Genomic DNA, 13,261 nt, shown 5'->3' with positions numbered 1-13,261 from the left:
GTATTTTTTTTTCAGAACTGGAAAGTTTTCTTATACTTTTGATTGATTAAACTGCCTGTTTTTTTTTTCTTTAGGAACATCTGTTATTCATAGATTATTTCTATGTCTGTCTTCCATAGTTTCTTTAAATCTTTTCTTTCTTTTTTTTTTTTTTTTCTCATTTACTCAAGTTTGTCCTCTGTGGCATGGATTTCGTTTTCTGTAGTGTCAATTCTAATACTTGCTATTCACAATGCAGATTTAATTTTGGCTACTATGTTTTCATTTATTTATTCTTATCTCAACATACTCTTGTTTCATAAGCAGAATCCCCCTTAGACGGTAACACTTCAAAAAACATGAGGTGGATCCCGGCCTGAAACTTGGCCACAACCACAGGACCAGGAAAAAAAAAGTTTCTGAAAGTGTCCTCTTAAACATAAAAATGTAAATATAACCAGAGGTCATTCCTACCCTCATCTAGAAAATAGAACAGTGTTGGGTACTAACAGACCTTAAGTAGCTAGAGGAATAGTAAAGCAGGCATAAGGGCACCTTAACTAGAAATAAACTGATTTTTCTAATTACATGTATTGTTTTTCTCTTTATAAAATTAATACATAATAAGTGCATATAACTTTGAAAATACATTACAAAGAAGAAAATCCTATGACCCAGGTAACGACTGATAAGATTTTATATATGTTTTGCCAGTTACATGCACACATGTTGGGAGGAGGGGATGCAAAATTGGGTCATACTATATATTTGTATCCTTTTTAATTTAATATATTGCAAGCATATTTTTTGCATCATTAAATTTTCTTTGAGGCCCTGATTTTAACCATTGCATAGTATTCCTACATATGAATAGATGTATTATGATTTATTTAACCAGTCCCTTGTTGGTCATTTAGATTGTTTTCTATTTTTCAGTATAATGAGTATGATGAATATCACTGTACATAAGTCTTTATGCACATCTCTGATATTTCCTTAGGATAAATGAGGAGCTGATTCTTAATCCTGTCACATTGGTAAGGATTATATACATTCCTTATTAAGAATATAAAGTGCTTGTTTCTTATTGTTTCAATGTGATTGCATAGAAGATTCTTTGGATTCTGAACAATTTGATGGTATCTTAACCAAAGTTTGAGAGAGGTTTCTAATGCCTCATGCTCAGCACCTTCATGATGGAATTCCTATTGTGTAAGCTTTTGGACAGGAAAACCACTGCTGATATCAGGGAGTTTGGAAGGTAGATATACTTGTGAAAACCTGAGGGTGGTATTAAAAAAAAAAAAAGTATGGTCCTTGCTCATTCCTACAACCTGGGTCTCCATATTAATATACTAGGGCTCTGGATCTTTTCTTTTCCTCTTCCCTTCCTGTTATTTCAGACTGTTACTCTCTCTGAAGATTCTTCTCTTAATGTCTGTACGTCCATTTCATTTCTAGGTAGGAGAATGTCAGTAGATGATATACCCTGCTGAGTTCAAGGTAGCATTTTATCAGTCACAGATCATCTTTTGGTCCTAGCATACTTATACATGATGATCTCCTACTGAAATCAAAGTATTTTTTAACTAATTATATATTTTCAGAGGTATCAAACAGCAGCCTGGAAAAGTACATTGTTGTATCATGCCATTACAACAAAGCAATCTGCTTAATAAAGTTGCTTAAAATGAAAGTTTTTAAATTAATAAAATATTTTTAACCTCAGAATTTTCCATAAAATATTTAGGAATACTCTAGAGTTCCTGAAACCTTGATTCAGAAATACTGATTGGAATTGTTCTTTCTCTTTAAGCCTGGAAGATGATCTTAGGTGATAATTTTTTACAACATTGAAAACAATTCCTGCTGAAAGTCAAGGGAACAGTCTCCTTTATCTGATTTGTTCTGATGAGACCCATATTGTAGGTTATCTAATGTGTGACTTTATACACATTTCAGGCTAACAAAGTAAAGCATGATTAGCATTTCCTAACCTTTTCCAGTATTTCACATCACATTTGCATATATACAATCTGCCAGGCTCTGAAATTTTTTGGCTGGAAGGCATTATGGTGGGATGAGAGAGGATAAATACATTTGCCTCACTTTTAAACTATTTTTTGTCCATACTCATTCTCTAGCTACATTGTATAAAAATATAGCACATACATAAATGATCTCTTCCACCCTGCTTAGTGGAAAATTGACTGTAGTGAATGATGGAACAGGTGTTTCAACACTCTCCTATACTTCTTCATTGCATTACATCTTTAGAAGTTACCTGTAGAAATGTAATGTTACACAGTCAATTGAGGCAAAAGAGAGGAAAAGTAACATTTACTGAACATAGACTGTCTCTTGGTGGATCTTTTTAATTACAACATCCCTGTGAGAGAGATACTATGTGCATCTTGTGAGTGAAGAAACTGAGGCTCAAAATGTTAAATAACTTACCCAAGTTCGGGTAACTACGCCAGTAAGTGACAGAATTGGGGTTTAAACGTGGTACTGACCAGCTTTAGAACACATTTTTTCCCACTTGTTTTTTAAAATTAGAGAAATATATTTTCTTGTTTAACAAGTACTATTCCTTAAACTTAGGAAACAATAGAAAGTAAAATACTGAGTAAGACCCATAATCCATGTAACCTAATCTCTAATAAAACCAACGATCATTTTCCAAATGGGAAACTTAACTGCAGAAGTAACTCTGCTCATTTCTAATAGATAACATTTGAATCCTTGTTTTGATGAAGTGATAGAAAAGTTTCATTTAAATAAAGGTGCTTTTTTTGGTAGAAAAAGCTTTGTAAAGCTTCACTGGTATGTAGGATAACATTGGCTCGCTGCTTTAAAAATTAAATTGTTCAACATTTTAAATTTTTGCCAAACTCAGGAGGTAGCTATTTTTACAAAAAGTAGAGCATAAAATACCCTTCAGATTATGTTTCACTCAATTTTTTTCTTAGGTTGCTTTGTTAGTATATACTATACTATTAGCTGGGTGAGTATTTGAGAAAAGAAAGTTTATTGTAAAATTTGAGATGACGTGAAGCTGAAAATAGTGAAGAGGCTGATTGACAGATTGGGAATCTAATGTATAGAGACTGTAGCAATGGATGAGAGCTGGAAAAAGATGAATCAAAAATTTTAAATAAAGTTTTATTCATGGAACTAAGAGTAACAACAGGTATGGATAGAGGATGCAGGTTGTGGTTGCAGTGCAAGAAGACAAGGATTTAATCAGAAAACTTGATATGTCAGCATTGTGTTGAGGGCATTCCAAAAATAATGCATATGTGAACGGCATTAGCATAAGTTTATTTTCTAGGACAAGGGAGATAATATGACCTTTACTCTGCATTGGTCGTTTGAGGGTTGAAATGTTAATTACATGCAACTCCATATACCACCCTTTAAGATGATTTGGAGTGTGTTCAGAGAAGAAGATGGTGATGAGTCTTACCTGTCTTAAAGAAATGTTTGAAGGAACTTAAGTTATCTAGAAAAGACAAGACTCAGGGTGGATTAGAGTCATAGATGTAGATTTACTTCCTGTGACTTTGCAGATAGAGTACAGGCAAGTTAGTCATCATTTATTAGTAATCCTCTTAAAGAGAATTCACAGCTGAGGAAAGTTGCTATATAATGAAAAATTTCATGTAGCAGGCAGTACTTTTTCAGAGATATTATAGTGCCTAGTGAGGTAGTACATTCTTGTCCTGGTAGTATTTAAGCGTAAGTAAGAACGGAGTAGAAAGAATTGAAACGTATTATGTGTAGTAGGAACAGAAGACTTTTGAGATGCCTTATCAATTCAAAGATTTTTTAAATTCCAAGATCAAAAGGACTTTACAGAGTATTTTATCCTCATGAAGCTACCTCACCTTAGTAATAATGTGCATTGGTACAGCTCTTTAACATTTATAAAGTTCTTTCTTCTGAATTACCTCGTTTTTGAGCCTGGTAATAATCCTTTGGGTAGCTAGGACAAGTATCCTTATTTTGAACAGGTAAAGTAATAGGCTAAGAGAAAGTCTGAATTGCCTCAAATCATAAAGCTTATAAGCAGCAGCCTAGGGCTCTATCCTTGGTCTGCGAATTCCAAGTTTAGTGCTGTTTCTCCTGTACCAGTTTTCTTTAAAAGTAAGTTATAAGTTGTGACACTTGCTTTGCATACATTAAAAATTGCAAGGAACAGATGGTTCTTAAATTTTATTCCTATGAAAAACGTACATGTAGCTCAAGTTAGACTGAGGGTTCTAAACGCCAAACAATGGAGAGTCATGGGGGCAAGTCTGTGTTACAGAAAGATAACTGTTTACAATTAATGAAAAAATCTGGTTTGGGCTGCTAGATGAATGATCGTGCCATTCATTAAGATGACAAATATAGGAGAGGGAGCAGATTGGTGGGCCAGAGGTGAGGTAATTGAATTTTGGACGTAAGAAAACTAACTGACATTGATTGTTTACTAAGTGCCACATACTATGGTTAGGGTTTTATATCATTTAACTCATTTAGTCTTTACTACAACCCTCTAAAGATGAGACTTTTCAATCTTCATTTTCCATATGAAGAAACTGAAAAGCTTAGATTGTTGAAAGAACCTGTCCAAGACTTCATAATTAATAGGGTAAGAATAGGAATTTGAATCTCTATGTCTGACAACAGAGCCACAGTTGTTAGGAGCTAGTTCTATGGGAGATTTGGATAAGAACAACCAGTAGTCAATCAGTTGAATAAATGGTTGTCACTTTGAGGAAAAAGAAATATTCCGGAGATAACATGAGTATCTTTATACCAAAGAAATGGGCAGTGTTATAGCCTTTGAACATACCTTAGGAAAATAAAGATTTTATACTTGCCTCCCTACCTTTTCCTGAATTTTGGCACTGTTTCTGTGCTTCATAGTATTATATAGGCATTCCCTAATCTAGGAACATCTTCTATGAGTGGTGAAAATGAAAGGTGCCCTTTGTATAAGGTCAGCAGACCTTCTAAGATAGGGGCTATGTTTTATTAACTTTTATCTCCAGCTCAGTGCCTAGAACATAGCTTGAATGAAATGAAATGAATGAATGGATGGATGGTAAATAGGGATGAGAAGAACAAAGAGGGGAGTTCATATTTAGAGCAGCTGCCTCATGTGAGGTATGAGGTGATAGGTGGGCTGCCTTTTATTTCCCAGGTGATAATGCTCCAAAGATGGTTAGCTTAGATCCTTGTATACTTGTTGAATTAATAGTTAGGACTACTCCTTTTTCCAGTAAGGGAGTGAGAGAAGAAACTATGTGTTCCTGACTTCCATTTTTGTGGTTTTTAAAAATTACACAAATAATACATATTCATTATAGACATTGTAGACACATTAGAATATTCAAATAAGCAAAAATAAACAATTTAAATTGTCTAAAATTCTGCCACCCAGAGATAACCACTGTTAACATTTTGGTGTATATCCTTCCAGAGATTTTCCCATAAAAATATATACATTGAAATATGTATATATTTATTTAGAATGGGATCATTACAATCCATATTGTTTTGTAAACTGCTTTTTCACTTCTTACATGTGACTGTCTTTCCATGTCAATGAATTTACATCTTTATCATTTTAATGACTGCATAGTATTCCATTATAAGGATGTACCATAATATATTTAACTAGTTCTCTATTGTTAGGAATTTAGGTTTCCAATTTGAAGTTCTTTTTGGAATAAAAGTTATGGTGAGCATTCTTGTATGTACATCTTTGTACACTTGTCTACTTTTTTTAAAAAAGTAGAATCAATGAGACATTTCAAAATTTTATGTGTGGTATTTTGTTTTTTTTTAAAATACAGACTCAGATTGCCTTCCTGAAAGTTTGTGCTGATTCACACTTTCTCCAGCAGTATGTCCAGAGTGCTCTCTCCCCTGTACCCTCGTTAATACTGAATGGTTTTTTGTTTTTGTTTTTGTTTTTGTTTTGTAAATCATTACCAATTTGAAAGGCAAAAGGTGTCTTTGGGTTAAATGCATTTCTTTGATGAGTACTAAGGCTGAACTCTTTTTTCCCTTATTGCTCATTTCTGTTGAGGTTCATCGTTTTTTCTTACAGGTTTGTAAAACAAAGCTCTTTATGTATTGAGGATACAAACCCTTTGTTATATGTTGCCTTTTTTTTGTAATCAGTTTGTCTTTTATCTTGTTTTGTGTCTGGCAGAAGTTTTAAACTTTTATAGATTCAAATGTCATTTTTTTCTTTATGATTTCAACCCTCTTTACCCCATGAGTATTGTTCACCTATATTCTAATACTTGTATAATTTTATTTTTTCACATCTAAATGTTTAATCCATCTGGAATTTATTTTGATGTAGAGATTGGGCTTAATTTTCTCTGAAATAATTAATCAGTTCGTTTGATTAATTATGAATGGAGTTGGAATTTAGAGTGTGTTTTGCCATACACTGTTGTAAATGATGTTTGGTGAGGCTTAAATGAGACCATTTGTAATGCATTTAACTATTAAACTCAAGGGCTCACGTGGAAAGGTAATAATCATTTATTATATGATTTCCATGAAAAAATGTCTTTATAGTTTCAAATAATTAACTTTTGAAGCACATCCTGTTGCAAATTTAGCAACTGCATACTCATATGGTGGTTCTACTTCATTAGAGCCCTTTAGGGGTGAAAATCTTCCACAATTTTTTTTTTTTTTTGTCTGCCTTCATTTAACTTTAACTGATGTGAGGTCTGTTTTGGTAACTTTCTGCTTGCTGTGCTTTTCACAGAATGGACAGCAAATTATGGATGAACCTATGGGAGAGGAGGAGATTAACCCACAAACCGTAAGTAAAATATTTTGTCACAAAGGGTATAGATAAATGAAATACTGTAAAATTATTATTATTTTTCAACTGAGCAGAGTAATCATTTTACAGTATTAGAAACTTGTCGATCCTTTCACATTAACTTCACCAGACTATATTATTGAGTATGCCAGGGACCTTTCTAAAAACTGTTTGATAAGAGTGATTTTAAGAGAATGATAAAACAAATTGCTTTATATTGTTGAAAGTTTTTCATTAGTGCCTAAAGCTTATGTTTTTTTGTTTCTTGGGGATTTTTTTGAGATGGAGTTTTGTTCTTGTCGCCCAGGCTGGAGTGCAATGGCGCAATCTCAGCTCACTGCAACCTCAGCCCCCTGGGTTCACAGGATTCTCCTGCCTCAGCCTCTTGAGTAGTTGGGATTACAGGCGCTCACCACCACACCTGGCTAATTTTTGAATTTTTGTAATTTTAGTAGAGGTGGGGTTTCACCAAGTTGGCCAGGCTGGTCTCAAACTCCTGACCTCAGGTGATCTGCCCACCTCAGCCTCCCAAAGTGCTGTGATTACAGGCCTGAGCCACTGCGCCTGACCTTAAGCTTATGTTTTTAAATAACCAAATTGAACGTAAATTTGTTAAAGACAGACATATAAAGGTCATACTTTACAGATACGTTTAACATAGAAAGTGGATATTCACCATTTCCTCATCTGGTTTTTTTGTTGTTGTTCACTCCTGAATCCCCAGTAACTAAACCAATGTGCCTGGCACATAATGGACACTCATTAAATATCACATAAATGAATTAGTAAATTGTTCCCTACCACCACTCACAGAATAACCATTGTCAGCAGCTAAGTTATAGTCGTCTTGATATTTTGTACATAAGATAATTATTATTTACGTTTACAAAATACATATTCTGCAACTTGTTCTTTTTACTTAACATGTCTTGAACATCTTTGTATGACAATACATATAGAACTACCTCTTTGTTTTGTTTTTTTGTTTTGGGGGTTATTTGAGACAAGGTCTCTCTCCCTGTCAGCCAGGCTAGAGTGCAGTGGTAGAGTCATGACTCACTGTAACCTCAAACTCCTGGGCTCAAGCAACCCTCCCACCTCAGCCTTCTTAGTAGCTAGGACTACAGGCACATGCCACGACACCCAGCTAATTTTTTTTTAATGTTTGTGTTTTTTGTACAGATGGAGTCTTGCTATGTTGCCCAGGCTGGTCTTGAACTGGCCTCAGGCAATCCTCCTGCCTCAGCCTCCCAAAGCATTGGGATTACAGGTGTTAGCCGCCATGCCCAGCCAGATCTACCTCTTTTTAAAGTGGTTACACAGTTACAGTATTCTATTTTATGAATATCCTATATTTAATGTAATTTTCCCCTATTTTTGTGAATTTGTGTTTCAGTAGGATATGGTCTTAGAAAAGGATGTACTGAAACCAAGGGTATAAACATTTAAATCAATAGACATTTATCAAATTTTCCATCAAAATTTCAGTATATGAGAATACCTGTTTGAGTATTGCCTACTCAACACTAGGTATTATCAGAAAATATTTTTAATTTGAGTGACTCTAGATAAATAATACTTTCCTTTTTTTTCTTTTTCTTTTTTTCTTTTTTGAGACAGAGTCTCGCTCTGCTGCTCAGGCTGGAGTGCAGTGGTGTGATCTCAGCTCACTGCAACTTCCGACTCCCAGGTTCAAGCCATTCTCCTGCCTCAGCCTCCTGAGTAGCTGGGATTACAGGCAACCGTCACCACGCCTGACTGATTTTTGCAATTTTAGTAGAGATGGGGTTGCACAATGTTGGCCAAGCTGGCCTCGAACTCCTGACCTCAAGTGATCCACCCATCTTGGCCTCCCAAAGTGCTGGGATTACAGGCTGAGCCACCATGCCTGGCTGACTTTCCCATTTTAATTTGCATCTCATTTCATTACTAGTGAGGTTGAGTATCCATCATTATTGGCGTTTGTTATTTTATGTTTTGCTCAGTTTTCTTTGGGGTTACTTCTTGTCTCCTTATTGGTCTGTACAATCTCTGTATATATTCTGGATATTAACTCCATGTCTATTATATATCTTGTAATATGTTTTTTTAAACATTGATTATGTGCCTTTCATTGTAGTATGTACGGAAGTTTTTTTTTTGTTTTTTGTTTTGTTTGTTTGTTTGTTTGTTTGTTTTTTGAGACGGAGTCTTGCTCTGTCATCCAGGCTGGAGTGCAGTGGCACTACCTCGGCTCACTGCAGCCTCTGCCTCCCGGGTTCAAGCGATTCTCCTGCCTCAGCCTCCTGAGTAGCTGGGATTACAGGCACGCGCCACCACGCCTGGCTAATTTTTGTATTTGTGGTAGAGACGGGGTTTCACCATATTGGTCAGGCTGGTCTCAAACTCCTGATCTTGTGATCTGCTCGCCTCGGCCTCCCAAAGTGCTGGGATTACAGGCGTGAGCCACTGTGCCTGGCCAGAAGTTGTCATTTTTAAATGGTCACATCTGGCTTCTGGGTTTCATGCTTTGGTTAGAAAATCCTTCCCTACACTAAGGTTATAAAAATAATCCTTTTACATTTTGATCTTTTATAGTTTTTTGGTGTTTTTTGTTTTGTTTTACATTTAGATCTGTGATCCACTTGGAATTTAGTACCTGGTCTGAGGTAGAAATCTCACTTTTCTTTCCAAATAGATAGCCTGTTACCCTAACCTCTATTTATTGAATAAATAAAATCTGTTATTTCCCTACTCGTTTGAGATACCTCTTTTATCATGTATAAAATTGCCTTATACCCCTTGTATCAGTTTCCTGCTTTGCCATAACAAATTACCACAAACTGGGTGGTTTAAAACAACAGGTGGCTCTCGGGGAGGTTCCTTCGTTGCGTATTCCAGCTTCTGGTGTTTGCCAGCAATCCTTGGCATTCCATGGCTTGTAGATACATCATTCCACTCTCTGCCTCGGGCATCAGATGATCTCTCTGTTTGTGTCTGTGTCCAAATTTCCCTCTTCTCATGAGACCACTAGTCATTGGATTGGGACCATCCCACTCCAATATGACTTCATCTTAATTACATCTGCAAAGACACTGGTTTCAAATAAGGTCACATTCACCATTACTGGGGATTACTTGAACATACCTTTTTGGAGGGCACAATTCAACCCACAATCCCCCTGAATATTTTGACTTTACATACTTTTTCAATTACTGTCATTTTATTATATGTTTTTTTTTAATGTGGTAAAGCAAGCCTTCCCACCTTTTTACTTTTGTAAAAAGTCTTATATGTAGTCTTATAAATGTAGTCCTATACATTTAATCTTCCAGATAAACTTTACAATCAGTTCATCAAGTACTTCTGAAAAATTTATTGGGATTTTTATGAGAATTGCCTTAAATTTACAGATTAACATGAAAAGTTATTTTAACAATATTGAGTCTTCACATTCAGGGACATTCATTTTTTCTGATTTTCTTTTACATTCTTTATCAAAATTTTATGGTTTCTTGGCTGGGCGTGGTGGCTTATGCCTGTAATCCCAGCACTTTGGGAGGCTGAGGCAAGAGGTTCGCTTAAACCCAGGAGTTCGAGACCACCCTGGGCAGCATAGTAAGTCCCTGTCTCTACTACAGATTTAAAAATAAGCCAAGCGTGGTGGCATATGCTGTGGTCTCAGCTACTTGGGAGGCTGAGGCAGAGAATCACTTGAACCCAGAAGTTTGAGGCTGCAGTGAGCTATGATCATGCCACTGCACTCCAGCCTGGGCGACAGAATGAGACCCTGTCTGAAAAAAAAAAAAAAAAAAAGTTATAGTTTTTTACATACAGTTCTTGTGCATTTGTTAAGTTATGGGTATTTTATAGTTTTACAGTCTTTGTTATGTCGTAAGTGGGATTTTTTTTTCTGCTATGTTTTCCATCTGGTTATTGCATATGTATATTTAAAATGTTAGGTGTTTCTATCTGTTTTTTAGCATCTTAGGAGTGTTAACTTTTCAGAAATCAAACAAATTGTCATGAACATTATGTCAGTTGTGGAAGAATAAGATCATTTTAACCTTCTGCTTAAAACACCTCCATAGTTTTATGGTTCCTTTAAATAAAAACCCAACCTCCATAACATGACCTACCAGGCCCTGCGTAATAAGGCTTTGCATACTTCTCTCCACATCCTCTCTAGCCGCACACCTCTACCCTCTACTGAAAGTCCAGTCACTCAAATGTATCAGCTTCTCTTTTGCTTATGGGCTTTCAAAGACAATGTTCCTTCTCCCAGAATTCTTTTCCCTTACCGCCATCCCCACTACTTAATTCGTGGTCATCTTTCAGATCTGTTTAGGTGTCATTTCAACTGAGATGTCTTCCCTTTACAACTACCACTTCCACTTTCACCTTGAGTTAAGTGTTTTTCCTTTTTGCTGCCACAGGAGCCTGTGCATACCTTAAAAGGCAACACCATACCAGCTTCCATTGCTTATTTACTTGGTCTATATTCCCTACTAAACTGTGAGTTGAATGAGGCAGTGACCAAGTCTGACTTATTCCTTGTTTTATGTCTGTGCCCAGTACCCAGTTGGTGTTCAATAAGTATTTGTTAATTAAATGAATGAATGGATTAAGTTTTAGCTAGCGTAGGGACCCAGGCATGGGGCCTAGTGCCCTGAGCTGCCTTCAGATTCCTGCCCTCTCCAAAACCATTTGAGGCAGTTTACTTCATTAGTCTGTAGTATAGATATTTACATGTAAGCTAATGTAAAAACAATCAGAAGGAAAACCTCCAAGTTTTTTATTCTCTGTAGTCTAAAAGCATTTTCCATTGTGATGTTAAATGGTTTGTACTTTCTCCTACTCATGGCTTTAGTAGCGTTTACATCTGCAAGAACCTGCATTCTAGAGACAGGGAAGGATCTGCTTCTAAGCTCACATGGATGCTGGCCCAGATTCCTGGTCCACCAAAACTGTGAGATAATAAATTTATGTATGGAGGTCGTCAGCTGGTAGGCTTTCTTGCAGGTTCATTGGCCCCTTTTCCATGGGCCAGAATGCAGAATGTAATGATAAGCCACTTTTGACTAGGCCAAGACAGTAGAGAAGGTGGATAATAAGAGAAGAAATCTGGGTCCCTTAATGACCTAATGGTCTAGTGACACCTCTTCACCCAAAAGTATGCTCTTAACCTATGGACTACTCTGTGAGGGGGGGGGAAGAAAAAGGCACTTACTTTGTTTGAGTTGTCGCATTTGGGGATCTTTTTCTTATAGTAGCTTAGTCCATATTCTAACTACATCTAGTCATTCGTTAACAAAGTAGTTAATGAATGTCTATTAGGTGCCAAGTACTCTGCTACATTCGTTGTTACAGAAGCATATAAGGGAAACTTGCAGCTTTAAAAATGGCAAAATAAAGTTGTTTTTGTCCTCTTCTTCTCTGCGAAATTACCACCCAAAACAACAAGGAGAATAAGAGATCAGAACTTTGGTCTTTGAAATCAGAAGATATCTGTAACTTGAACCACAAGACATAAATATGAAAAGCAGATAGAAGAGTGGTAACAAGATGAAATTAATAGAACATAAGTGATTTTAGAGGAATATCCTAATGGTGAGCAAGTCTTATTCAAGGCCCCCAGAGCCTCAGAAGAGCTCAAAAATGGGGTCGCCAGGTACTGTGGAACATGGACATATGGCATGGGGCTGAAAACAGAGATTGGTTGAATATTGATATAAAGAGTTTTTAGTTCCTCTCTCCTCTGGAGACAGAAGGTATTTCACAGAGAAAACCAGAGAAGCTGTATACTTGGGCACCTTGGACACAGGAAGAAGTAGGGTAAGGCACTGGGCTGGAAACAGGGAGGTCAAGTGAAAACCTATTGCTAAATGGTGACCTGGTCCCATTCCAACCACTAGGGACCATATCCTCCAGGAAGGAGGATGGGCGTTGTGACTGAAGAAATGTCAGATACTGTCCTTTGGGAGACCTTTAGTGTAAAGGCTGCCTAGTTGGCCAGTTAACCTATAAGAAAGCCTCCCAGTTGACAAGCCACATAACTTCCAGGCCACTTCTTAATGCCTCACTCTCAAATATTTATGGAAAGCCAAATATCACCAGTTATTTGAGGCAGTCTTCCAGTATAAAAGAATGAGATCTTGGAAGAACAAACAATGCAGGGAAAAAGCAAGTTTAATTAGTGTCCTCTGAGTGTTGAGACAAAATTGATTCCCTAAGAAAAAGTAACTTGCCATAAAAAAGAAATCATAAAAGAAGAAACTCTTAGAAGTTAAAAATATAATAGGAATGTTTTGTATTTTAGTAGAACATTTACAAACTAAAATTGAGGAAAGCTCTCAAAAAGTAGAACAATAAGAGGTAGAAAGTAGGAGACAGAAAGAAGAGCAATCTAACATCTAACTAATAGGAATTCCAGAAAGAGACAATAGAGGAAATGAAGGG

At 36.2% G+C, this 13,261-nt stretch overlaps 1 protein-coding gene across 8 annotated transcripts in view; it reads left to right on the top strand.

Annotated features, from left to right (window-relative positions):
- Positions 1 to 13,261, top strand: part of RPS6KA3 (ribosomal protein S6 kinase A3) — a 116,749-nt gene that overhangs the window by 25,517 nt on the left and 77,971 nt on the right. For 5 of the 8 annotated variants that reach the window (XM_063660543.1, XM_063660541.1, XM_054471564.2 and 2 more), the window contains one exon: positions 6,764 to 6,820. In XM_063660543.1, coding sequence (XP_063516613.1) covers positions 6,779 to 6,820 — 42 coding nt within the window. In that variant the 5' untranslated portion in view covers positions 6,764 to 6,778. Of the gene's footprint in view, positions 1 to 915; positions 1,017 to 6,763; positions 6,821 to 13,261 lie in introns of all 8 variants that reach the window. The other 3 variants (XM_063660542.1, XM_054471559.2, XM_054471558.2) reach the window with 2 other exon arrangements.

The sequence above is a fragment of the Pongo pygmaeus genome, chromosome X, assembly GCF_028885625.2.
Source record: "Pongo pygmaeus isolate AG05252 chromosome X, NHGRI_mPonPyg2-v2.0_pri, whole genome shotgun sequence".
Taxonomy (NCBI): Eukaryota; Metazoa; Chordata; class Mammalia; order Primates; family Hominidae; genus Pongo; species Pongo pygmaeus.
Note: the sequence above shows the minus strand (reverse complement) of the source record. Positions and strands in the feature narration are given on the sequence as shown.